General features: G+C 45.3%; 1 protein-coding gene across 2 annotated transcripts in view; it reads left to right on the top strand.

Annotated features, from left to right (window-relative positions):
* TIE1 (tyrosine kinase with immunoglobulin like and EGF like domains 1) overlaps positions 1-23,904 on the top strand; it is a 29,240-nt gene extending 5,336 nt beyond the window's left edge. Inside the window, exons 3-23 of one of the 2 annotated variants that reach the window (XM_035122926.2) lie at positions 2,168-2,278; positions 2,632-2,787; positions 3,318-3,449; positions 5,195-5,335; positions 9,059-9,187; positions 9,821-9,966; positions 10,493-10,637; positions 11,093-11,251; positions 12,311-12,448; positions 13,397-13,687; positions 14,218-14,508; positions 14,855-15,048; positions 15,175-15,385; positions 16,190-16,300; positions 17,671-17,861; positions 18,381-18,494; positions 18,646-18,716; positions 19,296-19,336; positions 20,544-20,640; positions 20,869-20,968; positions 21,389-23,904. In XM_035122926.2, coding sequence (XP_034978817.1) covers positions 2,168-2,278; positions 2,632-2,787; positions 3,318-3,449; positions 5,195-5,335; positions 9,059-9,187; positions 9,821-9,966; positions 10,493-10,637; positions 11,093-11,251; positions 12,311-12,448; positions 13,397-13,687; positions 14,218-14,508; positions 14,855-15,048; positions 15,175-15,385; positions 16,190-16,300; positions 17,671-17,861; positions 18,381-18,494; positions 18,646-18,716; positions 19,296-19,336; positions 20,544-20,640; positions 20,869-20,968; positions 21,389-21,460 — 3,041 coding nt within the window. In that variant the 3' untranslated portion in view covers positions 21,461-23,904. The remainder of the gene's footprint in view (positions 1-2,167; positions 2,279-2,631; positions 2,788-3,317; positions 3,450-5,194; positions 5,336-9,058; positions 9,188-9,820; positions 9,967-10,492; positions 10,638-11,092; positions 11,252-12,310; positions 12,449-13,396; positions 13,688-14,217; positions 14,509-14,854; positions 15,049-15,174; positions 15,386-16,189; positions 16,301-17,670; positions 17,862-18,380; positions 18,495-18,645; positions 18,717-19,295; positions 19,337-20,543; positions 20,641-20,868; positions 20,969-21,388) is intronic. The other variant, XM_035122927.2, reaches the window with a different exon arrangement.
* The last annotated feature ends 2,474 nt before the right edge of the window (positions 23,905-26,378 follow it).

The raw sequence follows: 26,378 nt of genomic DNA, 5'->3' as shown, positions 1-26,378 counted from the left end.
TCACCACTCCGTCACCAGCAGAGGCAGACCCACAGCAATAGTCTCATGGAAAGGGCATCATTGCCACTTATTGGGAGGGGGAAGATGGCTGTGAAGTCAGGGCTGCTTAGATGCACAAGAATGACTTCACTGGTGATATCACTGCCAAGAGGCTAATGCTGTAGCTCCGTCCCAATGGGCGAGCTACTCCTAGTTATTGGACTTACCAGAAATGTTAGACCTGTTCTCTAATATTATGTTTGTTTGTTTGTTTGTAGTATTTACTTTGCCCCCTTGGTGAAAAAAAATTCCTGCCGACATCTGTGGAAGGGATTCTGGCATATTTTATTTATTTATATACAGTGGTACCTTGGTTCTCAAACTTAATCCATTCTGGAAGTCCATTCCAAAACCAAAGTGTTCCAAAATCAAGGCGCACTTTCCCATAGAAAGTAATGCAAAATGGATTAATCCATTCCAGACTTTTAAAAACAACCCCTAAAAAGCAGTTTAACATGAATTTTACTATCTAAAGATAGTATTGATCCATAAAAGCAATAAACAATGTACTGCAGTCACACAATAAATCAATCAGTAGCTGAACTGAGTTACACACAGTCACAAAAACAAACAAAAAAGAGCTGCAAAAACAAAAACGCAAAAACAGACAGACCTCAGCGTAATACTCAAAATGGAATTGTGGCACTCAAAACGGAGCACGTTCGGCTTCTGAAAAAGTTTGCAAACTGGAACACTGACTTCCAGGTTTGCAGTGTTTGGATTCCAAGTTGTTTGAGTACCAAGGCATTTGAGAACCAAGGTACCACTGTACAGTATATGATTTTCATAACTGTTGCCTACTAGTACTCTTGAATGGCATACACTGATCTAACCATGCAGCAAATAGGGTATTGGTCTTGGATGCTTTAGTTGAGAGCCCTACATTTCTATAATTCTATGAACTTAAAAAGGTAAAGGTAAAGGGACCCCTGACCATTAGGTCCAGTTGCGGACGACTCTGGGGTTGCGGCGCTCATCTCGCTTTATTGGCCGAGGGAGCTGGCGTACAGCTTCCGGGTCATGTGGCCAGCATGACTAAGCCGCTTCTGGACGGTCATTAGTCATACGAGTGATTCTTATTGCCAGGAAAAGAGACATCCGTCAGATACGTAATTTAAACAAAGAACCCAAGAAGAATAGCTGAAAATTGACTAGATTTTCTTATCTTAGAAGGCCTTTTAAGTATGATAAACATTAATTTGGGTGAGGCGGAACAAAAACACCACTGGAAATCCAGGCTTTGTTACAGATACAATTTAAAGCATGACTTTGGGAGATATGCTCATAAGGGAGGGTTTGGAAAGAAGAATAAGGATGGTGTTAACAATAAGATGCAGAACAATCCTAACCCTAACATCACCTAAAATGAGCACATCAACTTTCACCTCACTTGTTGTATTTTAATATTTTGTTGGAAACCACCCAGAGTGGCTGGGGAAACCCAGCCAGAAGGACGGGGTATAAATAAATTATTATTATTATTATTAGTTCTGGGCACTGTGAGTTAGTACCTGCACTAAGCCTACATGCTCACCTTTCCCCTTGCAATATGTGTAGAAAATGCCACACACAGTTTGTTCCACCCTTGTAAGGATTTGATCTTTTAGCTTGGTGGCCTTTGCACTCTGGAACTCCCTGCCCATTGACACTAGGCAGGCATCTTAGCTGTGTTGTTTTCTGAAGCCATTAAAAAAATTTTGTTTAGACAAGCCTACCCAGATTAGTGAAACTGACATGTGTTTTATATATGACATGTATATAATACTTTAACTTTATTTTATAATGTGTATTTTTAACTGCTCCTTTATTATTATTTTTAAGGTTAAATTGGCTTTAAATCTGACTTCCATCAATAATCTTAATGTATTTTTTATTTTATATAAACCGTTTGGAGTTTTTTCTTTCCCCCTAATTAAGTGGTATACAGATTCCATTAAACAAATAGAGTAAAATAGGCAAATATATGTGTTGAGCAGGATGAAGTGCTTAGGTGAGTTCTGGAAAGCCCAGACAAAGATGGAATGACAGACCTGGGCAATCCTGAGCATGACTCTCTGATGATCAGGGAAGAGAAAATATTGCAGGTCCTGCTTCCTAACCCAATCTCTGTTTCTGTCTGACCCTGCAGCCAACCTTGTCCCAGAGAAAGTGACACAGACATTCAGCCTCTCCCAGCCAGCTGTACTTGTTGCCAAGATAAAGCACGGGAAGAACGCAGACATTTTGTGGAAAAGGAATGGCAAGTGCCCCCGTCTCCCAGCTGCACGGCTTTGGGGAGATCTGCCCCTGCTCCAATACTTCCCCACCCCACCACATTCCTGGAACAAGGCCCACCCTCAGTCATCCTTGTCAATCGAAGCTGGCAGTCTAGGCCCAGACCTGCCAATGGGCTTGCAGCTGGATGCCTTTGTGCTTCCTCAGTTCTTCTCCTACCCAAACTGCTCTGTCGGTGATGTCCTTAGAGGTCGCATGAGCCTCTAAGCCCTATCCAGGCCAGTCACAGGCTGGAGTGGATTAGCCTTAGTAGGGCTTATTCAGAGTTCAGTTGTCAGCTCTCATGCTTTTCTTCCTCCCTGCCACTTTCATTTGCAGGGACCTACTATGACACCATGGACCAGGGGGAGGTGAAGGAGAGCCAGTCCACTCTGAGCCTGTCGCAGGTCAGCGTGAGTGACGGCGGGATTTACAGTGCTACATTCATTGGGGACAGTCCTTTGTCAAGTGCCTTCTTCCGGCTGATTGTGCGAGGTAAGATAGTGCAGAACTGAAGAGATGCAGGTCAATAGGAGCCACAGATGTCCCCACTAATGTCTGTTTGCATCCTTTGTTATGGTGTGTGTGTGATTCAGTGTCTCATCATTTAAAGACTCCCAGCTGAACATAAATAGCTTCTAATAAAAGCTGTTGTTTGAGATCATAAGAAGGCTTTTTCTGTGGTGCCTCTTTACCCATATGTCAGTCGTCACTTTAAGTTGCTGCCAAAGGGTTATAAACACATAGGTGTGAACTTGCCCCGAGCATAGAGGTTGTTGGAGACTGTTAGTGACTGCACTGTGGTTAATGCTGCCTTGTGCTGTCCAGAGATCATGCTTCCTAGAGATCTCATCTTTTTAAAAAAATATTTTATTATTTTATGTTTATATCCTGCCTTTCTTCCATCATGGCACTCAAGGCAGTGACCAGAACCAGACCTGCGTAGTTTCATTAAAGCAGTGGCCTCCTGTGCATTCAGGCAATAATTGTCTGTCTGTCTGTCTGTCTCTTCCCCAACCTCCCAGGATGTGCAGCCAAGAAATGGGGCTCTTCTTGTGACAAGGACTGTCCTGACTGCCTGAATGGAGGCATCTGCCATCATATTGAAGGAGAGTGCATCTGTCCACCAGGCTTCATGGGCACCCGCTGTGAAAAAGGTTAGCAGCAATGTGGACATGGTATAGGCAGGAAGAGGTGCCTCTGCTCCATGAACTGCACTTGTAAATCTTCACAAAGAGTACAGTATAGATGGTTGCCATTTGAAACCTAGTTGGATGTTGGACCCTGTTTATCCATATGTACCATATGAGGACCGCATCATCCCTTGGTAGTGCACTGCCTGTATTTCTGACTGATGTGCCCCTACATAGAGTCAGCCCTTGGTGTGGAAAGCACACAAGAGTACCTGTGAAGAGCTAATGACTAAAGCATGTAAATTTTCCTCTGCTTTGAAACTGGGGACCCAGCTGCAGGAGCTGCATGGCCATTGATGTTACCTGGCTGAACCCCTTTTGTTGTATGGTCTGCCCAGGAAGAAGAGGCAAGTTGGGTATAAGCACTACTCCAGCCATGCACCGCAGTATCCAGAAGTGTGTCAGATGCAATTCCTAAACCCTTCCGAAACCTTCCTTTGAATGTGTCTTTAGGTGTGGGAGAAGCATTAGTTTTCAGTCTTCTAAACCTTGGTGTGCAGAGGTTGCAAGTGTATTCTTCCTTTTGAACATTTCCTGGTTGGGGTCAGGACTAATCATAATTGATGGGGAAAGCTCACATTTCCTTCTTGACTAGGATAGAAAGACATGCTCTGTTGAATCCTTGAGAAAAGCTCCTCAGACTTAGGCATGACTCCTTAGGCCAGTGGTTTTCAACCAATGTGCCATGGCACCCTGGGGTGCCTTGAATGACGGTCAGGGGTGCCACAGACAACGCTGGCCTCTGTCCAAAGGCTTGCACAGCTATTTGTTGCACCAGCCCTGGCTACAAGCTCCGCAGGCAAATGCTGCCTCGGGGGCTGGTCGGGGGACAAAGAGTAAGCAAGCAAGCAGGTGAGGGAGCCCAGACAGCCAGTACACTAGCCCTTGCTGTTGGGAATGGACAGACGAGTCCCAGGCTCCTGTGGGACAGTGTGAGGAGGTATCTCTCTTTGGGGGCAGGTGGCTGGCAGCTCAGAGACCAGGAGTGGCAGCAGCTGCTGCCCAGAGGACTCCTAAGGAGAGGGAAGAGGAGGCTGAGGGAATACTCAAGAAAGGGGGAGAGGCTGCCAGCTCTACAGGCACATGGTGACATACCTGGGCTCACAGGGGTGCTACATAAAGAATGTAGTTGGTCAAGGGAGCCATGGACTCAACAAGTTTGAAAGCCTCTGCCTTAGGCAATGAAGCGTGGGTGGAAGGCCATGGAGTCCTAAATAGGCTTTACATCTTGAGTCGCAAGTCCCTTACAGGGCCGGCTCTAGGTAGACCCCCGGTGGCGCAGGGCGCCGCGAGCTGCGCCCGCATGGTCCGCCGGTTCGACAACCGCGCGGTGCCTGCCCGCGCGCCGCGCAGCAGCGCCTGTAGCAGCCACGCTGCGCCCGCCCACCGCGCTGGGAGGGATCCGTCGCTCCACGGCACCAGGGGCGCTTAAGACGGCCCTGGTCCCTTATCTCTGCAGAGGGATCAACTGGTGTTGTGTGAGAAAAGGTTCATGGGTTTGAGACTGAACCCAGAGATTGCAGTGGAGAAACCTGGCATCACAACAAAGAGGAATGATGGATTCATTATAGGATTAGTTCTGACTGTATGCAGATAGGGACACAGGAAGGAACAATGCACGGGCAAATGTAGTGGAGGGTTGGTGAACATGTGTAGCTTTGTCAGTACAGCGGCAAGAAATCCCTGACAAGAATCTTCTTGCCTTGCAGCTTGTAAGGAAGGCATGTTTGGGCGAAACTGCCAGGAGAAATGTCATAACAAGCAAGGCTGCAAGGGACTGGCCTTCTGTCTGCCTGATCCTTATGGCTGTTCCTGTGCTACTGGATGGAGTGGTCTTCAGTGTGGCTCAGGTATATCCCCCACAGTTTCTTTCTCCCAACTCTATGACACTTTTGGACACCAGGGTGATAAATGAGATGGGGAGGTGGGGGAAGCTGACCTACTTAGAAAGGCACAAGATGCAAGTGTATGGTGTCTGTTCCACAGAACCAAAGAAAGTCTGTGCTTCCACCCCCCTTCCTTTCCATGTTACATTTGGTAGCATAAAAACAAACCTCGTGTAATGCTTGGGGTGCAAACCATACCCTTTATATGTTTGTTTACTTCTACAAATTTGTAGGCCACCCTTCATTAGGGCAGTTTCCAACAAAACATAAAAACACACCAAGGAAAGAAAATTAAATTCAGGGCACTCCCAGATTGTCACTATTTTCAGGTGGGATTCAATTCCATACCAGCAAATTCAGGTTGCGTAATTATAGTTTACTGGAAGGCCTCACCGTATTAGACTTTTTGCATTAAGGAAAGTGATGGAGAATGCACTAGGATTGTTTTATTCAAAGTTGTATAACCTCCCTGCAAACAAATCAGAACAAATGCTCAATAAATATCGGGTATCACCTAATCTCCCCACAAACTTTGTGCAAACAAATCAAGATGAATGCTCAACAAACAGGTTGTCTGAAAGCAACCAGAGTCTCTGCCACCTTGCCTTCCAGGGAAAACAAACTCCAGAGTTGGGGAGGAAACGATAAAGAGGACTCTCTCATGCACCACCATCAAATTTTCATGTACTATTTTTAAATAGTAAAAATGACTTTAGTTTGGTCCATTAATTACAATAGGTCTATTCAGAGTAAAACATAACTAAATGACACCCATGTCTTTCTTTAGAAGGCTATGGTAGCTCCCCACCCACATGGCATCATGTGATTGATTTCTTAATAAACTGAAGCTTCTGACTTCTTGTATGAGCTCAGAGCAGCAATAGGGATATATATCTATAAATGTAATGTGACATCAGATCTGATTAACATGTTACTTTTGGATAGGGTAATGTTACCATGAGGTGGTGTTTTTACCCTTGTATGTTTCACATTGTAAAAATTACTTGTGAAAAGGCATTACCTTGAGAAAACTAATGTTTACCAAGTCTCATTCAAATCCTAGAATTTTTCTTGATACAATAAGTGCCAGTTCTCAACACACAAGGGAGGGTTCAGAGTAGGGGTGGGGAAACAGTCCTTATGTGAAATTAACACTGTAATCATTGTGAAAAAGTTAATGCTATATGAGAATTGGAGTCAATGTGATCTCTCAGAAAGTGAGATGTAATGAATCCATGGGAAAGAAGAGCTCCTAAAGGTGTGGCTAGGAGGAACCATGGATATTGGAACAGTATTGAGGAAGGCAAATTTCATTAAATCGCGTAACCAGAGTGCAAACTTGTGGTTTCATTGTTGTTACTACCAACAAGCAGCATAGTCACATTGTTTCCTGAACATCTTTACATGGAAAAGATGTTCAAGAACCCTCCCTTCATCTCAGACTCACAATATTCCTTAGTATTTTTATTCAGCTTTGGCTACTTTCTCTGCTGGGACTCTGTTTGGCTCATATCCAGGAGAGAGCCGCTTCCTCCCTTTGTTTCTTTAGAACCATTTCCCTCCTGCTTGGCTCCAACAAACCAAAAGAAAAAGGGGGTCCTCATGAGCAGGAAGTTCCATAGCAAAGAGAAAAGGCTCCTCCGGACTGAGCTGTTCGTTTAGCGTTCTTTCTCTCTGGTTTGCTTCCACAAAGTACAATAAAAAATGGGCATCATATAACCAGTACAAAGTTTGTATGATGCCTACCCATTATTGAGCATTCATTCTGACTTGTTTGTAGGGAGGATATATGACAGTGGGAATTCATCCTGATTTGTTAGACGTCTTCCCATCCATCACTTGTTATGCACACTTTTCAGTGCATTTCCCCCCCGTCATTTTCAACATCGCAAAAAGTCTTGTTTCTTGTTATTTGTAAAAGTGGGTTTGTTGCAACAGAGCACTTTAATCTACTTCAGTTCTGCAAACCTACATTTCTGGCATGCAGTTGAATCTCTCCAGTAAAATTAATAACATTCTGGAGGTGACCAATCCATTTTTTAAAAAGGAAGCTAGCACATTTAAAACTACAATGGGAGACGGGTTAAAAGCAGCATACGTGAAATCTGCCAGACATCCTTGACACAGGCACACCCACTATGCTGTTAAAGGCCATTCAAAGCCTGCCCCTCCCCAAAGAATCTTAGGAATTAAAGTTTGCCCTTAACAGAGCTACTTATCCCAGCACCTCGTATTTACGGGACCGCCTCTCCTGGTATGCTCCGCAGATGACCTTAAGGTCCATGAATAACCATAGTTTAGAGGTCCCGGGCCCTAAGGATTTCAGACTATCCTCCGCCAGGGCCTTTTCAGTGATGGCTCCGACCTGGTGGAATGCTCTGTCCCATGAGACTAGGGCCCTACAGGATTTAACCTCCTTCTGCCAGGCCTGTAAGACAGAGCTATTCCACCTGGCCTTTAATTTGAACTCAGCCTGATCTTTTATTTCCCTTCTCTCCCCCCTCCCCTTTTTATGTAGATTACCCACTCTGGGACCCCACAGCTAATTCTCCCTTGGCCTCCTCGCTGGCCCAAGTAGGACTAATTTAGCCAGCTAGCCCTGGTGACTATCTAATGTTTATTGGATGGCTTTTCCCCAAATTGATTTTTGAATTTTATTGTTATTCATGCTTTTAAACTGTATTTTATGCTGCTTTTGTGTTGTATTACAATTAAGTATTTTAAATTTGTTGTTAGCTGCCCTGAGCCCGGGTTTCTGAACTGGGAAGGGCGGGGTATAAATAAAATATTATTATTATTATTATTATTATTTTAAGAAGTTTTATTATTGCAAAAAACAGTACAAGCATACAGTACATGTATATATATACAATATATAGCTTCAATTTTATACTGTTTACATAAGGTTAAAATCCCTAAGAGCACTAAGAGGCCAAAATGAAAAAAGAAAGGGGAGAGGGGGGGAAAAGAAAAAAAGAAAAGAAAAAGAGAAAAAAAGGAAAGAGGAAAGGGAAAAGAAAAAAGAAAAAAAGAAAAGGAAAAATTAAGGGGGAAAAAAGGAAAGGAAAGAAAGACTGAATCAACAGCCTTCTCTTACCTACATTCTTTACATCTTACAATACTTCCACTGCACTAAACACATAAATAAACCTTTCAATACTTTTATACAGTTGTCCTCTCAATAACAATCACTTTTACATGTATACAGAGAAAAAAAAAGCTTTAATCCTCTTTCTATACGATTACCTTGCACAGTTATTCTAGGCACAGCCATGTTTCTTTTCCCATTCCTGAGTTCTTTAAATAGTCATTTAGGCATTCCCACTGAATCCTGACTCTGTTTCTAGGTTTGTTACCCGATAAGATAAACATCTTCCTATATGCAACAACAGCAGCTAGGATGACAATAGCGAAAGTTTGGAAAGAACCGATTATACCAACGAAAGGAGAATGGATCGACAAGCTCTGTGAATATCTGGAGCTAGCTAAATTAACGGATTGGATCCGTAACAAACCTAGAAAATATTATTATTATTATTATTATTATTATTATTATTATTATTATTATTATTATTCAACTATAATTCCGAGGGTGTGTTTTGAATGTGCCTTAAACGTATTGCTTGTATGCATCCCCAATCTCTGGGAAATGGTCAGAGGAGATTGATCCCTGTGCTCTTTCCTCAGCTTGCTCCTCTGGGAGGTATGGCGCTGACTGTGCCCTGGAGGGTCACTGCCAGAATGGAGGCACATGTAACCGGTTCAGTGGCTGCATTTGCCCATCTGGTTGGCATGGACAGCACTGTGAAAAGTCAGGTAAAAGCACTTTGGGGTGTGTATCATGGGAATGGCAGGAACTGGTAGTGTAGCAAGGTGGGGGCAGTCCGCCCCGGGCTCCACTCTGGGGGGCTCCATTCGGGGTGCCCCTCCCCACCCCTCGCCTCCGCCCGCGTGCGCCGTACGCGGTCCGTGCTGGCTGCCTCATGAGTATGGAGTGTGCACGCGCTGGGATACTGCACATGCGCAGTCAGTACGTGCTGCTGCTGGCGTACAGTGGCCCCATGGGCCACTGCTCACACACAGCAGCCCATAATAAATCACTCCCAGGATAAACCAGCGGCAACCTTACGCAGGAGCAGCAGCGCCAGCCTGGAGGGACTGCGCATGCGTCGCAACGCCCCGGCCCCAGGGGGCTTCTCCGCCTTTGCTGCCCCGGGCAGCCAAGCAACAAGGTTCGCCACTGGCAGGAACCAGGCCCAGCGCCAGAGAACTGCCAAACAAGGAGTACATGAATGGGAGAGGGCGCTGCATAGTGGTTAGCCATTGTCTGTCACCTAGAGATAAAGGGAGGCAGGGAATAAAAATCAGATTGCCCTTTTCTTTTTTAAAAATGCTATTTTATCATGATTGTAATGATGTTTTATCCTTATTCTGGTGTTCTGTGCTAAGATCGGATTCCCCAGATCAAGAACTTGGTCTCTCACTTGGAGTTTAACTTAGGCTCCCAGCCTGTAATTACCTGCATGGCAACAGGCAATCCAATCCCTGTGCGTGAAAACATTGAACTGCGCAAGGCTGATGGAACAGTGATCATGGTAAGCTACCATCATGTCCTGGATCAGGCCCTGTACCATCCCAGAGACCTGGGCTTGGTCTTCCCTCTGCCTCTCTAGCCCCATCCTGCTCTCCCTCTACTCATACCCTTTGGCCTTTTTCTCTCTCTAATCTCCCTCTCACCCAGATCAATCTGTGAGCACTGCTTCATGTTCATTCTGACTAAAGGGTGTTAAATTGGGTTTCTTAGTGTGGGTTTGCAACCCTACCTCTGTTCACATGTGAGGAGGATAAATCAGGATCAAACTAGAGGTTATGTTAATCGTGCAAATATTTGGGTGCCTAGGCACGAGTGCTTTAGCATAACAGTGCAATTATCCTGACACCACTTTTCCTCCTGTTTATATAATTGCATGTGATCTATTCCCTTCCGTGTTGGTACTAGTAAGGATGGGGCTAGGTCAGTTGTCAACCCTACCTGCATCCCAATGAGACTGTGGTTCCCCACAAATACTCATAAACAGAAGACTTGAGCAGGATATGACTCTACTCTTCTCACCTCTCCAGTCTCTGAAAGCCATCATGGAAAAAGACTTGACAACCTGTGAATTTCAAGTGCCACCGCTGGTCCTCTCTGACACTAGCCTCTGGGAATGCCGAGTCTCCACTACGGGTGGACAGGACAGTGGAAAGTTCAAGGTCACTGTGAAAGGTGAGCAGGTCAATGCAGGTGGTGAGATTTCAGGGTTAGAGATATTCATGCTCAGCTTCTGGGAATTGCAAAATCATCACAGGAGGCATCTTTGGTTGGACAGGACTCAGTTACTGAAATGTTGCCACACAGTTTTTATTTTAGTACCCCTCCTAAGATATTCTGCAGTTCTTGTCCAGGCAAAATGAGGGTCTGGTGTCTCTTTAAATGTGGCGTCTTTTTAAATGTGGTACTAGTTTTCAAGCAAAGAAACCTAGAAGGAGAGCATGAATCAGAGAAAGGGACAAGGATTGTGCCGAGTACCAATCAGGGAAATACCGCATGAGAAACACCTGGTGCAAATCTCTCCTAATAGTTGCAGTCCTCTTTCTCTCAAGGGCAGAAGTAAAATGTGCAGTCCCTTTGTCTACTTTCATGTTTGCCTGGTTTGTGATTGACGCTGTTCCCTTCCTTAGAGCCTCCTGTGCCGCTAAGCCCTCCCAGGCTTCTGGCCAAGCAGAGTCGGCAGCTTGTGATTTCGCCTGTGGGGCGTGTCTCAGGTGATGGACCCATCATCTCCATCAAGGTTCTGTACAAGCCCCAAACTGGCACTTCTCAGTGGTCATCCATTGTAGGTAAGGGGTTTGCTGTAATCCTGATGGAGTTGTCGCTCTAACTTGTGTGCTCTCTTAAATCTGCAGGGCCCTCTCAAACCTGTGCCTGCTCTTCAGTTCTTTTCAACTATTTAGAAAGAGATCCAGACAGGAGTGTTGTTAGCAGGTGATCTAGGGGGCTGAGCTCTGGGTCTTTTGTGCTGGACCCCAGATCTCCTGCCCTTTCATTTTCTTTTTTAAAAAAGTATTATATTTACAGAACAGCTGGGCACACCACAAAGTGCAGTGCCAGTGAGAACCCGTTGCCCTAGCCATCTAACATCTTAGTTTGGCTAGGGACATGGTGCATTTATGCACATTTGAGTCATTTAAGTAATTAGCAATGCTTCTTAACCCAGGGGATTCTGCTCAACAGAGAAGCAAAATATTTTCAGCTCAGCCAATCATGAAGAAACAAGGATTCTCTCAGGCATATGTTACAACAGGAACAGGAGATCAGGCTCCAAAGTTAGGTACAACCCTTGATCCTGGGAACTGTAGACCACCACCACCCCAGCTACAATTCTCATCAGCCTTAACAAACTGCAGTTTCCAGGATTCTTTGGGGGATTTTTAATTGATTGATTGATTGATTGATTGATTGTACCCCACACATCTGACTGGGTTGCCACAGTCACTCTAAGGGGCTTACAGCAGAATATAACAAAACACAGCAAAACACCAGACATTAATAACTTCCCAATATAGGGCTGCCTTCAGGTGTCTACGGAAAGCTGTATAATTGTTTATCTCTTTGACATCTGATGGGAGGGCATTCCACAGGGCAGGCTCCACCACCGAGAAGGTTATGTATTCTGAATGTGCTTTAAATGTATTCTGTGGATATGAGGCAGTCCCTGTCCCTTATCTGTTCAGCAGATAATAGAAAATGGAAGGGACGTTAGTCTGAAAGGAAGGGTCACAGAGCTGCAGATCCCAATCAAAAGGCCCTGCGCAGTGGGCTCTCTGCAGTAAACAAATATATGGAGCATAACCTTCAGCATGAGACTCTACAGTAACAGACCCATATTTGATCAACAGTTGACCATGCTCAGAACATCACCCTAATGAACCTGCGACCTGTCACAGCCTACCTTGTTAAGGTTCAGCTAACACGCCCTGGAGATGGAGGGGAAGGTAAACCAGGCCCTCACGCTGTCATGGTAACAGAGTGCCAAGGTGAGTATCTGAACTTCAGTGAGCCAAATCTGGGAAGTGGGGAGATGAAGCATGCCCAAACCGAAAGAAGTAGATTCTGTAGTAAGCGTGTGAGTAGTGCTAAGGATGCCTACAGTTTCTAATATCCTGGTTCCCATATGGGTCTTCTTCAGCCATCCTTCTAGTCAGTAGAGATTAACCAGTCAAGATTGTACAAATACCTACTCTGGTATTCCACAGAGACCAGCTAAGCGCCCTGTTTCTGCCACTACCTCCTCTGGTTGGAGAACAAAATGCCAGTGCCCCATAGATGAGTGACCCAACCTCTTCCCACCTCAGGGATGCAACTGCCTTCTTTCACAGTATATTACTGTAGAAAGTTTACTTTGAGGTGGGTGAGTGTGTGTTAAGACCCTTAACATGTGGATAAACCAGGTTAACAACTTAACAAATTTTAGCTATAACAAAATGAATGGATATAAGGCTCATCTTCTTAGCAAGTACATGTTAACCTGTGTATAGACTTATTTCCACAGTGGGATGCATAGGATTGTACTGCCTAAACCTATTCCCTAGCCTAAAATGTACAGTACATCCCATCTCCAGCCTAACCCGGACCCAGCAGAAAAAAATGTGTGTTCCCCCCCCCAGACTGATTAACTCCAACTACACTTTTGCAGCACCCCACTCTCTAACACGCCTCCCTGCTTCCTCTTACTTTAATATACTATTAAAGTATATTCTCCCTCACACAGTGTTCATTTCAATTCATTCCTATCCTGTCTGCCTACTGTTGATTGCAAAGCCTCTGGGTAAAGATTGTGTCTCCTTAAGCATGTGGCACTAACTCCGCCTTATGCTGATCGTACAGCCCAGGCTGAAGAGAAATTGTCTCAGGATTTCTTTCTCCTCAGGTGCTGTTGGCAACAGAATCAGGCTGATGGCTTCTTGTTTCTCTATTCCACACAGAGCCAACAGCCAAGCCTGTGATCGAACGCTCATTTGTTGAAGGGAGCAACACGTTGCATGTGAACTGGAACCTGCCCGGTGGTGACACTGTGGGCTCTGGGTTCCTTGTCCAGCTCTATGATGCAGCCAAGGAGCTCGTCCATCAGGAAAACATCACTTCCATGATTGTGCAGTCTGCCTACATTCCAAACCTTAAATTCAACAAGGAGTACAGCCTGGTGGTGCTGATCTATCACTGCACCAGCCTCGGACCTCCATCTGACCTCTACAAGGTCAAGATTGACAGCAAAGGTGGGCAATGGGATGTGCCACCTGGGAGAAATCTGCCACTCTCAGAAGGGCTGAGGGATCAATGACACTGGGGTGGGTGGCCTCTGCAAGGTTTTATTCCCAGGTGATCCCTTACAGAACAAGTACTATGTCAGAGATGTCCCAACAGGCTTGATGCTCTTGCCTTCTTGGTAGACAGGTCTAAAATCTAATTAATTTGCCTTGGCATGGTGTTATGTGTTGCGGGCTCTAAGGTGCCTCCTATTTTGCAGGGATTTCTATTTTCTTCCAAGAGGCTTTGAACCTCTGTAAACGCATCAGGAAGCATTAGCACATGTGTTGCCCTGGAAAACTGAGGGGTGCCTCAGGGACAAACCTACGGCTTGCTCATTGTTTCTTGGCATCGTAGTAACTCTGCTGACCAATGTCCTCTCATGCCTATGCCTAATAGGTCCACAACTGCACTGTCCGCCAAGCCACAGACTGCATTCCTAGCAGTTGTGGAACAGGTCGCAATTGCAGAGCCAACAGCTGTACCACTTGCCTCCCAGGTCCCTCATCCCCACGGTCTCTCTCAGCGGAGCCCCTTGCTGACAGCACTGTCAAGCTCACCTGGCTGCCCCCTGAGTACCCCAATGGTGGCATCAACAAGTACATTGTGGAGGTGCAACAGCTGGGGGGTAACAGTGAGCCACAGTGGATGGACACGGACAACGGCTGGGATACCACAAAGATCATTGCAGGGCTGAACACCAGCGCATTCTACCAGTTCCGGGTGCGAGCCAGCTCTTTTGTACCAGGCGAGTGGAGCAAGCCTGTGAGAGTTGAGATCGTGGGTGATGGTGAGTGGACCAGGGACAAGTTTGGTTGGCTGTCCCAGTGGGTGGGGTTTGAGTGGGACAGGAAGCAATTAATGTGCATGAAGATGCCTCTGTGATTCCTACAGCACATTCCAGGCACAGCCAAAGTGTAGGCCAGCCAGGATGCAGGTGCAACTGCTCCTGGCAAACCACAGCAGCAACAGCCACCTTGGCCTGGAGCACTGATCCACCCTGGGAGGCAGAACAGCCATAGAGTCCACTCATGGCAGTGGTTCTGCATCTCTATCATGTCGTGCAGTTGCCTTCTCCTCCTTCATCGCAGAGCCAGGCACTGTTACAAAACACACTGCTTCCCTCTTTCCTGCAGGGGCCCTGAGCCAAGTGCCCACCTTGGGGAGCCAGAACTTGCCTCCATCCAACCTGGACCAGCAGTTGCTGTTAGCCATTGTGGGCTCTGTCTCCGTCACCTGTGTGACCATACTCTTTGCCCTGCTGGCCCTTTTCCTCATCAAGAAGAACTTCTTCCACCGGCGCCGCACATTCACCTACCAGTCAGGCTCTGTGAGTGATATTGCCCTGCCCCACCTGCCTCTTCCCACTGATCTTGGCTCCCTACCCTCATAATCCCTATGCTGCAGCATGCTTGTGACAGCAGGCTGTTGACCCACTTCACTCATCCTCTCACAGGGGGAAGAGACCATTTTGCAGTTCAACTCAGGCACGCTGACCCTGACTCGCCGACCCAAACCCCAGCCTGAGCCACTCAGCTACCCTATCCTGGAGTGGGAAGACATCAAGTTTGAGGACATGATAGGGGAAGGCAACTTTGGGCAAGTCATCCGGGCCATGATCAAGAAAGATGGGCTGAGAATGAATGCAGCCATCAAGATGCTGAAAGGTGAGATGCCACACAAAGTCAGACTTCCATGCTTGACACAGGAAGACCATTACCTCTCCCTCGCTAGCCCTGCTTAGGGTGTAAATGATTAGCAGACCTGTCCTGATACTTGCCTCCTCCTTGGTGGTGGGGACTGCATTGACCATCAGATACATATGCATTTACTTTTTTTTGGTGCTCAAGCACCAAAGTATTCAGAGAATGAAGACAGCAGCCACTCCTCGCATATCCCTGTTCAGAAGGCAGGACAATGGGCTTCCTCATGGCACATAATCATAGAGAACATCACCACCACATACTTAAAATGGTTTCATAGCAATTCCCAATCCCAGGTAGCTAGCACCATAGTGTGCAGGGAAACAGAGATACTTAGCAGACAATTTTCAGCTCTAAAACTACAATTCACAGGATTCCAGGCAACAAGCTATAACCAAGGCCTGCCCTGTGGTTTGGAGCTTGTGATTTGCCTGGGGCAGCTAAACTACAAGCCCAGATCCAGACAACATGCTAAACCAAACCACAGTGTCACGCAACACAGCAGCAGAATGACTAGGCAGGAGCAAAGTGTCCATTATCTCCTCTCTGGGAGCCTGCACAGTATTTATTTGTTCACACTGACTGATAGTTTGGCTTATCATTACATGTGAACAAGGGCCTCATGTATGCTTGTAAAACTGTGACATGTGCATGCAGGAATGTGCATTTCCAGTCACATTCAGGATACAGATCTATTTGTAACATGCATGTAGCACACCAAACTGCTGGGCTTGGCCACGTGTACCACAAATGTTCTTGCCACCACAGAATTTGCCTCTGAGAATGACCACCGGGACTTTGCTGGAGAGCTGGAAGTTCTTTGCAAGCTGGGCCACCATCCCAATATCATCAACTTGCTGGGAGCCTGTGAGAACAAGGGTGAGACACCTTGCCAATGGGGCACCCTCCAGTGCTAACTACTTCTTCCCCTGCTCCTCCATCTTTGGGCTCATCTGCACCACCTTTTCCTTTATTCACTGAGGAGGGCTTGTGAGGGAACAACAGACCCCACCCTGCTTCCAAACAACACACACTCTAGCACGCAAAGCCCAAAGCCCCATCCTCTCTTCCCACTCCTTCAACTTGCAAAATATTTCCTTATTTCATTTTCCTTTAATCTCTCCCTGTGGTTAGTGTGGGGCAGCGACTGAAATCAGAGCCAACACTTGAGCTGCTTATTCTAGGGTGCCAAGTTTAGTGTTTGCTTGCTGTTGTGAGGGAGTGACAGACAGATACATACCCTTAAAACATATTGCGCCATCCGTGAGCAAGTGTCACAATCTGCCAAAAGCTTTATCACCAGAAGGCAAAAAATGGTAGATCCACTGATGCTTGCTTTTGTAACTGCAAAGCAGTATAAACACTCAACCCAGAAGTGTTATTATCTTCCTCCTCCTTCAGAGGAGGAAATTATGCAATTGAGTTTCCCACATTGGGGAAATCACAGGGGTCAATGCACCAAGAATGCCAGGCATTAGCCTCACCCTGGGAAAATCACCTTCAAGATCACGATATCTTCCCTACCAGGAGCTTCTGTCTTCTTTACAGCAGCAATGTACTAAGAGCAAACCACTTGCATGACTGATAGAGCTGATAGCAGGGTGAGAAGATAATGGTGATGATCTCTGAAACACATTGTTAACCAGACTTGGAAAATAAGTTTAGTAAGATCATAGTAGCACTCTAACAATATCCTGTAAATACATGGAGGTGAGGGGAAGGAAGCAGAGCACATGAGTTTTCCTTATTTCTGCTGGAAATAGTGATAGAAGGGAGTGTCAGAGGGTTTTACGGGCTGCTTTTGAAGGGTCCATGGGCAGGGTTTTTAAATTAGCAAGAAGAGTTCAGATCTGAAATACAAATAGGCAGAGCATGTGGCCCTGGTACAATAGAATGTGAGAGCAGCAAACAACCCACGTAGGTACAGAACCACAGAGGGCCACAGTGCACAAAACAGATTTGGAAAGGGGGTTTTCAGGAGCAGTGTGGATGAACCCTATCATAGCACTGGCACCACCTAGTGGTTGCAGTGACGCTATCTGGTCCACTATCTTTCATGACCATGCATATTTCTACATACACTCTCCATATTACTTCATACAGAGGAGGATCTTGTGCCTTGTCGCAGGTTCATCTCTGATAATTTTTATGGTCCTCTTTTCTTTCTCCATCCTGCTGCTTCTAACGAAGCAAGTTTCCTGACGTGTTTATCTGGGCATGACTTGACAGTCTCTTCCCTAATTTTCCAGGTTACTTGTACATCGCCATTGAATATGCACCCTATGGAAACTTGCTAGATTTTCTGCGCAAGAGCCGAGTCCTGGAGACAGATCCTGCCTTTGCCAGGGAGCATGGGACAGCCTCGACCCTCACATCCCAACAGCTCTTGCAGTTTGCATCTGATGTGGCCAAAGGCATGCAGTATTTGAGTGAAAAACAGGTCTGTGTGTCCTCACCACCTACCCATCTTTTCCCACTAGTTGGGCTCATGAACCAGTTCTCTTTTGGGGGGGGGGGAATTAGCAAGCAAAGTCAAGGAGGGGAAAGACAGAGCAGGCCTGTGTTTGTGCTTTCCATTTGTAATGTGTTTCACATACACAGAATGGCAGGTCCATCATCTGAGGGTCAGACTTCAAACTTGCTATAGTAGACGTGTATTGGAATTATATGCCAGTTATATCCTGTATTGCTTCGAAATTCTCTGGTCCTAACTCAGAGCTTTACTGACATGGATAGAACTCAGTACAGCTCTGAGTTAGGACCAGAGAAAGCTGAAGCAATACAGGAGGTGAAATGTAAGGCAAGATTTTGAGATGCCCACGGCTTTGGTTTCACAAGACAGCTCATGAGATGCTGTTGTGTGCAGCTGTAAAATAACTGCCAGCCATGGACTAGGATGAATGCCTGAGTTCTCTACCACTGCCTGTGCCACTCACTGCTGTTTCCTGCCCTCCCCTAGTTCATCCACAGAGACCTGGCTGCCAGGAACATCCTGGTAGGGGAAAACCTGACTTCCAAGATTGCCGACTTTGGTTTGTCCCGGGGGGAGGAAGTCTATGTAAAGAAGACTATGGTAAGTCTGGATAGAGACGGTCATGTGGACCCCTTCCTCATTCCTCAGGCTTCTCTTCTGCTCTGAGTGGAGCCCAGCTCCATCTCTTCTCTTTGTTCGCCGGTCTACTCACAGTGGGCTTCTGTAACCCCAATGATGCTTGTTTTCGCAGGGCCGTTTGCCAGTTCGCTGGATGGCTATTGAGTCCCTGAATTACAGCGTGTACACAACCAAGAGTGATGTGTGAGTGATTTATGGGTGGGTGGGCAGGGTGGCAGGGTCAACCACAGATTGGACGACAGTGATCAGGTGGCAGGTGGTACTTTCTTCAGTTCTTCTCACCAGAGTAGTGATGGCCGCCAACCTGGAAGGCTTTAAGAGAGGATTAGGCAAATTTATGGAGGATAAATATTATGTTGTGCTCTGGTTCCGCCTGTGGTCTTCCCATGGGCACCAGACCACCCATTGTGAGAACAGAGTGCTGGGCTAGATGGGCCTTTCACTTGGCCCCTTTGCTCCATTTCCTGGCTAGTAGAAGTAGAAAATGCAATGAAGAGGAATGTCATGAGGAGGAGAATGTATGAATGATCCTCTGTCTTTCACTTCTTTAATCAATCCATTAAGTTGCAATAAATTTGAATACTTGAATACTTAATTTGAATTAACAAAGGGAAACTACTGGCTTCAGTATTTTCTTTTTTCTTTCTGTATTAGTACCAGGCCAGAACAAAAATGATCTTAGAAAAGCAGCAAGTTTGCTACAGTAGAGTGGAAAAAGCTGGACGACCTCAGCCTACATCCTAACTTGTCTTTCTCTTGCAGGTGGTCATTTGGGGTTCTCTTATGGGAAATAGTTAGCCTGGGTAAGTTTCTGTCTCTGTTGCCCTCACTGTCCTTTATGCTATACATCCCATTTTGGCCCCACACTCTTCAATACAACTTCTTCATTTCATTTCTCCAACAACCTCTCTGTGAGTGACATCAGAGTGCCTTACCTTTACTTTGGTTGAGGATCATGGAAACAACCTTGAACCAATCTTCCTAACAGGACCGCCAGGATGAAAACCTTCACTTTGGGGAGAAACACAAAATGCGAGCATGCCTAGTCTTAGCAAATCTTTCTCCAAATGGGCTGGCGAACCTTAAGAACACCATGGGAGAAAAACTCTTACTGACCTACATAATCTATTCACTTCAACATATAGTTGCTACTGTACACCTTCCAATCTAGCTGCACTTTGCACTACGTATGGGTGATGTTAGGGGATTGTTGCGGCTACTCTCAAGTAAAGACGCTCCAGTCCACTCTGTCTTTCAGAGTTTTATTGTGCATATTATTTACAGTGCAGAGATATCAGAAAACATGACTGCCTAGTCCGATTCAGAACCTGGCAGTGGCTGCTTCCGGCTCTTCGGCCAGCATAAAAGCCTGGGCACCCCAAAGCACCTCCCCCTAGCCCTGCATGTGGGCACGCCCTTCCCTCTCTAGCCAGCTGGGTCGGTGCCTTGGCTCTGACACGTCTGAGAGCCCTCTCTCCACCCTGCTCCATTCCTCATTCCCTCCTTCTGACCCGCTGCTAGTGCTGTCACTGGGCGAAGTGCTGGTCAGGGTGACTGGGGGAGGTTCCCTGTAAGGAGTCCCCCTGACAGGTGAGGACAGGACATACAGGACAGAGATGGGTGGTTTAGGAGAACTGCAACATTTGCCTTTGTTCCAGCGGCACCCAGAAGACTATGTTAAGCATGCATTGCACCAAGCAGGAGTGGCTGGTGAGATTGCACAGGTGGGGCTACATTGCTTGCCTGGTTTTGCAACACCATGTGTCACTGACAGTTACCAAGTGGGACAGGAGAGGGGCAAGGCAGTGGGATGGTCAGCCCAGTGGCGGCCACAGCAGCCGAGCTAATTCAGCACTCCCAGCACCGCACCCCTCCCTTCCCTCAGCAATGGGAGCAGCAATGTGCAGTGTTAGGAAGCCAGGAGAGCAATGCAGCCCCACTCATAGAGCCCCGCTGGCCACTAGTGGCCCCAAGATGCTGGTGAATATGGTGCCTTGTCTGATTTCCCAGGAGGGACGCCATACTGTGGCATGACATGTGCTGAACTCTATGAAAAGCTGCCCCAAGGGTACCGCATGGAGAAGCCTCTCAACTGTGATGACGAAGTGTAAGTGGAAACCCTCCCCCCCCCAACAACACACATCCTGTTTACTCAGTTATCTCCTGCCAGTGGTCACTGGCATACTAGGCCTCAGCCTCTACATCTCCTCACTGTCACATGCTGATGGAGGAGCTGGAGAGAGAGATGCCCAGTAGACCAAGCGTCCAGTGAACTTGGCAGTTCCCCATACCTTGTGTATTTAGCTTCATCCTGATTCTTCACCTTCTCCTGCAGCTATGAGCTAATGCGGCAGTGCTGGCGGGACCGGCCATATGAACGTCCACCCTTTGCTCAGATATCGGTGCAGCTCATCCGCATGCTGGAAGCTCGGAAGGTATCACTATCTAGAGATATTCTTGCTGTGCTCTGAATTAAAACCCTCCTGAGCTTTTAGCCTGTGTGCTGTAAAGATGTGGGTGAGCAGAGTTTACAGTCAGATGACAGAACCCAGTATCACCATTGGGGGCCCCAGCACCCTTACCATACCCTTCAACTAAAAAAATCCTGTTGTAGGGTCTCTGCTTCTTTCATCAAGGCAGGATGTAGGTAGTCCTTAGAACTGGGCCCCATATCAGGCAGTTGTCCCAAGATGTTTGGCTGGGGCTTGCTCTGAGCATGATTGCAGTGTAAGGTTAAAATATGAGTTGTTATATTGTCTTTTCTAGTCAGAACCTGGAGGAAAATGTACTCATAAAAGAAGGGGTAAAAGGGAGTAGCCCCCCCCCCCAACTTGACTCTCTTTCTCCTTTGACAGGCCTACGTGAACATGGCTTTGTTTGAGAATTTTACTTATGCAGGGATTGATGTGACGGCTGAGGAAGCATGAGAGACTTGAGCACTGACCCCACCAACCTGTGGTCCCAAAAAGGGCAATAGAAGCCTCCTGTACATATGTCTCATGGTCATGCCACCATCTTTTTACATAGAGCACAGAACATAGCTGAACTTTGCTAGTCCAGAGGATCCTGCATGAACCCATCCCTCATGCCATCTTCTTCCCTGACCAGAAAGGCATGGACAGCACACCACCACAATCTAAGACTCTGCCAAACTGAAAGGAAATAAGGAGTTCAGAGAGGTGACTCACAGCTATAAATTGTGCTAGGGGAGCATCTATGCTCAGTAGCCCTATATATTACAAACTCCATGTGCCGACTCCAGCCTGCCTCCAAGATGGACAATATGGGACCCATGCATGAATGGAGGACATGGTTTGCATGTGGAGCAGCCTTCGACTTGAAACAGAGTGCCTCTTGGTCTTGGAATTCAGCATGGGGAAGAGAGGAGAGGAGAAAAAGGCAAAGCATTACGAAAGCCAGAGAATCTGCATCATCCATATTCATGCATACATACACCACAACCATTATCTCATGCCTCGCAGGAAGGCAGAGGGCAGATCTTAGCCAAATATTACCTGCTGCCTGCATGGAAACACACTTCTTTACACTCCCTCTTCCATGCTTCATTTCTGCAGAACAAGACAGGAATGTTGAGATAGTAGTGATTTTCAAAGCCAGCCACTAGGAAGGAGTTTAAATGCTTTCACACTGACCCTTTTCATGTTTGCTGCTGCTGCTGCTGCTGCTGCTAAAAGCACTGGCCTGTGCCGTTTGCAGTTCATCTCATATCCTTTCCAAAATAGCCCACTTTTCCCGGGTTCTTTATCACAGCCTCTTGCTCTTCTTTGAACAGGTGCAAGTACTGCACAAACTTGTTAAGCAAGTCCTCCATAATGTTCTGAATTGTAACACCTTTGAACACCTGTCCCAGGAGCAAGTCCTCCTCCACTTCCCCTCTTTTTCTCCTGTTTTGGCAACTTCCTCCTGCTCCTTGTCTAGCAGGCCCGTGCGTGTGCTGATTCCAATTAAGCCTGCTTCTAAAACTAAGAGAGAGAGTTTGAACAAATGAAGCATTAAATTGGACTGGATATACCCTTGGTTTAATCTGCCAAGGCCCTCCTTGTGTACAGCATTCAAGCAACACGTTATACAACAGGAGGGACCAAAGCTCAGAGCAGTCACATGCTTGTAGAAAGTCCTAGGTTCAATCCCTAGGCATTTCAGTTAGAAGGATCACATTGCAGGCAGTGGGAAAGACTTCTGCCTGAGACCCTGGGGAGCTGCTGTAATTTGAAAGAGAAAATACTGATCTTAGATGAACAAATAATCAAATCTGGGTTGTGTGCACATTATTAGCTTAAACACAGCTAGGTGGTTCTTTTTCTTAATTCACATCAAAGCCAGTTTAGGGGAAAACTCATCAAAACACAGTATTCTATTAAAAAAAACAGCAGGATAGATCTGGATTGTGGTTATAATGTTGTGTGTACACCACTTCCCAAATAAGCAGTGGGAGCTCAGTAGATGCAGAATAAATGGGAGTTTGTACACAACCTTAGTATAAGACAGCTTCCTATGCATATAATGTCACCTGGATTCTTCTCCAAACATTTGCTTTTGAACAAATACCATGAGATTTTTTTCACCGGGCAGAACAGTGTGGACAGGGATTGTTCATGGAAGCAGGCACAACTGTCCCCTCAATAATCTGACGCAGTTGTTGTGAGATCAGTTGCTGGCTGAGAACTGCAAGTCTGGTCATTATAGGAAGCCACTGAATAAGGTTTCCAAATCTGTTTATTGAGCCTTCATCCTGATTTGTTTACACAAAGTTTCCAGGGAGGTTTTATGATGTTGGCTGTTTATAGAGCATTCATTCTGATTTGTTTGCAGGGAGATTATATGATATTAGGTCAAGCAATTGCTATTACACATTTTCTAGTGCATTTTCATGCCACTTTCCTTACTGAGAAAAGCGAATGTGTTTTTGTGCAGGGGTGTGTGGTTTTGTTTGTTTTTTGAAGTGAGCTTCTTGTGCAAGAGTGGCAAATCCACTTGAATTCTTGAATCTTAACTTTGCCGATATGCAGTTGACTCTCGCTCACAAAATAGTGGTCGTCTGGAAATGCCCATGTATGAATGGCTTATGAAACAAAGGAAATGGGTAGGAAAAAAGGAGCTGAACTTCAAAGAGTTGCTTTGGAACTCTCCTAGAATCCCATGGAAGCAATTCTAGCATTGCATGAAAATGGGAATGTCAATGAGGAGAGCAATGGAAATACGTGGTCAGTTTTGCTGTGTGGTGGATCTACCCCATGGAACATATGCTTTCAAACAGGTGCAAAATTAGCAGTACATAACTGTATAGGCCTCTAGCAGTTCTCTGCTGCCTGCGTTAGATTTGTACATAATAAAAGATGCATAAAAAGGATGAAGTTGTGAAATGGGGTATGACAACCTTCCTTGTGTTTTAACAGAAATCAAGAGGTACTCTCTAGCCTCTTACAAATGAATATAAACTGTTTATTTTTTGTATGTGCCTCTCAGTAACTTTGGCAGCCATTTTAACAGCCATAAAGGGCTGCTTCTCCCACTCTGCCCTAGGAGGCAGATGGCCACCCCTTCAAATACTAGTGGTCGGTACTGTTTGCATATTCTTTACCAGAGAATTCAGTGTAGGCCTTTGCCCTGCAGGGAATGCTGGCTCCATTCCAGACATTGCTGACAAACTAAAAAAAAAAATTCCTTCAGTAGCACCTTAAAGACCAACTAAGTTTTTATTTTGGTATGAGCTTTCGTGTGCATGCACACTTCTTCAGGTATCTGAAGAAGTGTGCATGCACACGAAAGCTCATACCAAAATAAAAACTTAGTTGGTCTTTAAGGTGCTACTGAAGGAATTTTTTTATTTTACTTCGACCCAGACCAACACGGCTACCTACCTGCTGACAAACTGTTTTGGTAAGAACAGAGAGGGGAGTGAAAAAATGAGGCCCAACTGAATCAAGAAATAACTCATTGGCATGAGAAGATAACCAAATACCACTACTGTATAACTATTCTTAACTCGGATTTAACCCAGTTTGCCAGGGCAGTACAAGTTCACAGAAATATGCCCAAAGGATTCTGCGTCTATAAGTGTTGCCAAGGCAACAAGCAAGTTATGGATCCCTGATCCCTTCTCCTTCAGGAAAAAAGTTACCATTCCAAGTGGTGTGTTTCAGTTTCCTGACAGTAAACCACGAGGGCCCTTGTGAGGTCATGCCACCATTTCATTCATGTCTCTTTTGATATTTCTTTATGAGACATCTTAGTTTAGGTGCCATGTGTGTGACAGATATTTCCACTTACAAATAAATAAGATGGTGATTTCCTGAGTAGGCCATCTTCGGACTGTCAAATTCACAGGCATATTTGGCACATTCAGCTCCATGGGATTAGTATTTGGTATACTGGTGCTATCTACAAAATAGTGCTTTCTGCTCATGGGCAAGCAGTTATAGGATAAGGAAAGGAATGTACAGAATTTAAGAGAATTGAAACTTGAGACAGCAGATCCACTATTCCACGCACACCCAGCAACCAAAAATCATGCAGAATGTTGCAGGGAAGGAAGATTCTCTTCAGCAATAAATTCATTTTTCCTTAGTTAAAAACTGTTATGGAGCACTAAAATAAATAGTGTTCCAATCAGGTTTTGGTACAAACTGCATCAGCTTTTCCCAGCAGTATCAGGAGTGGGACACTGCTACAAACGTTTGCTTGAGGGCAGTTTTGTGTTTATCCATGTTTTGAACTCTGTGTAGAGAAAAGCCACAGGGAAGGAAGTTGAAGTAGAGAAATGGTCGCTGAGGGAAGGGTTGGGGCATCTTCCTCTTTCTCTATTAATTTTTTTCCCAGAGTTAGTTTTATGTTCTAAAAAAAGATGTTAGGGCTTCATAACATGTGTTTGCACTAAGGATGGCTGTGTTTTGGTTTGCATAGGTAAGCTCTCCTTTAGATGTGAACTAAATCAAATTCTTTGCTATTCCTAGTTTGCATATATCATATAATAATAATAATATAGTCAAGACCTTCATGGTATCGTTTTAAGAATCGCTTTTAAATTGTGGGGTGTTTTTCTCTTGCATACATGTGCAGATTTTGAATGTTATTATTATTTCATTTATGAAGGTCCCAAAGTGATTACAATACAATGAAAACATGCACAGAACAGCTGCATATATAAAAACAGCTGACATCTGCATACATAAAAACTATATATGCACACACTAATAATAATAATAATAATAATAATAATAATAATAATAATAATAATAATATCCTACCCATCAGGCTGTGTTGCTCCAACCACTCTTTATTTTTTTTTTTTAAAAAAAATATTTTTTTATTAATTTTCCAATTAAAACCAATTATATCACATTCAATATTTCAAATTATACACATATATATATCAATCAGACCGAATGTTATGCCAAATCATCTAAAGAATTTTTTATTTGGGTTCCCATGCTTCAAGAAATTGGGAATTCCTCGCAACTGTCCACTGCCGTCTTTTTTCTAAAGTTCAAATCGTCCTTCAAGTTCATAATAATCCAGATCTTCCCCTTACAGTCACATAGATGTTTTCTACTTTCACGATTGTTTCCCAGCTGCTGATATAAATATCAAACAAAGTCTCACAGATGTTCTTTCTCCTGTGTGAGTTAATCAGTCCAGCCTCCCCATAAATCTTCTTAATGGAGCTCCTGTTGCGTTGAAGCAATTCGAAGTAGCGCCATCTTAAAAAGCTCAAATCACTTTCGCTTTCCTCTCATGGCCATGAAAATTTACGATCATTATAGAATTTACAGCTTTTCCAGGCAGGAGACCCAAACATCAAACCATAGACTCTTGGTAAATTAA

This window comes from Zootoca vivipara, chromosome 7 (assembly GCF_963506605.1).
Source record: "Zootoca vivipara chromosome 7, rZooViv1.1, whole genome shotgun sequence".
In the NCBI taxonomy this organism is placed as follows: domain Eukaryota; kingdom Metazoa; phylum Chordata; class Lepidosauria; order Squamata; family Lacertidae; genus Zootoca; species Zootoca vivipara.
The sequence above is the reverse complement of the archived record's forward strand: the minus strand, read 5'-3'. Positions and strand labels throughout refer to the sequence as shown.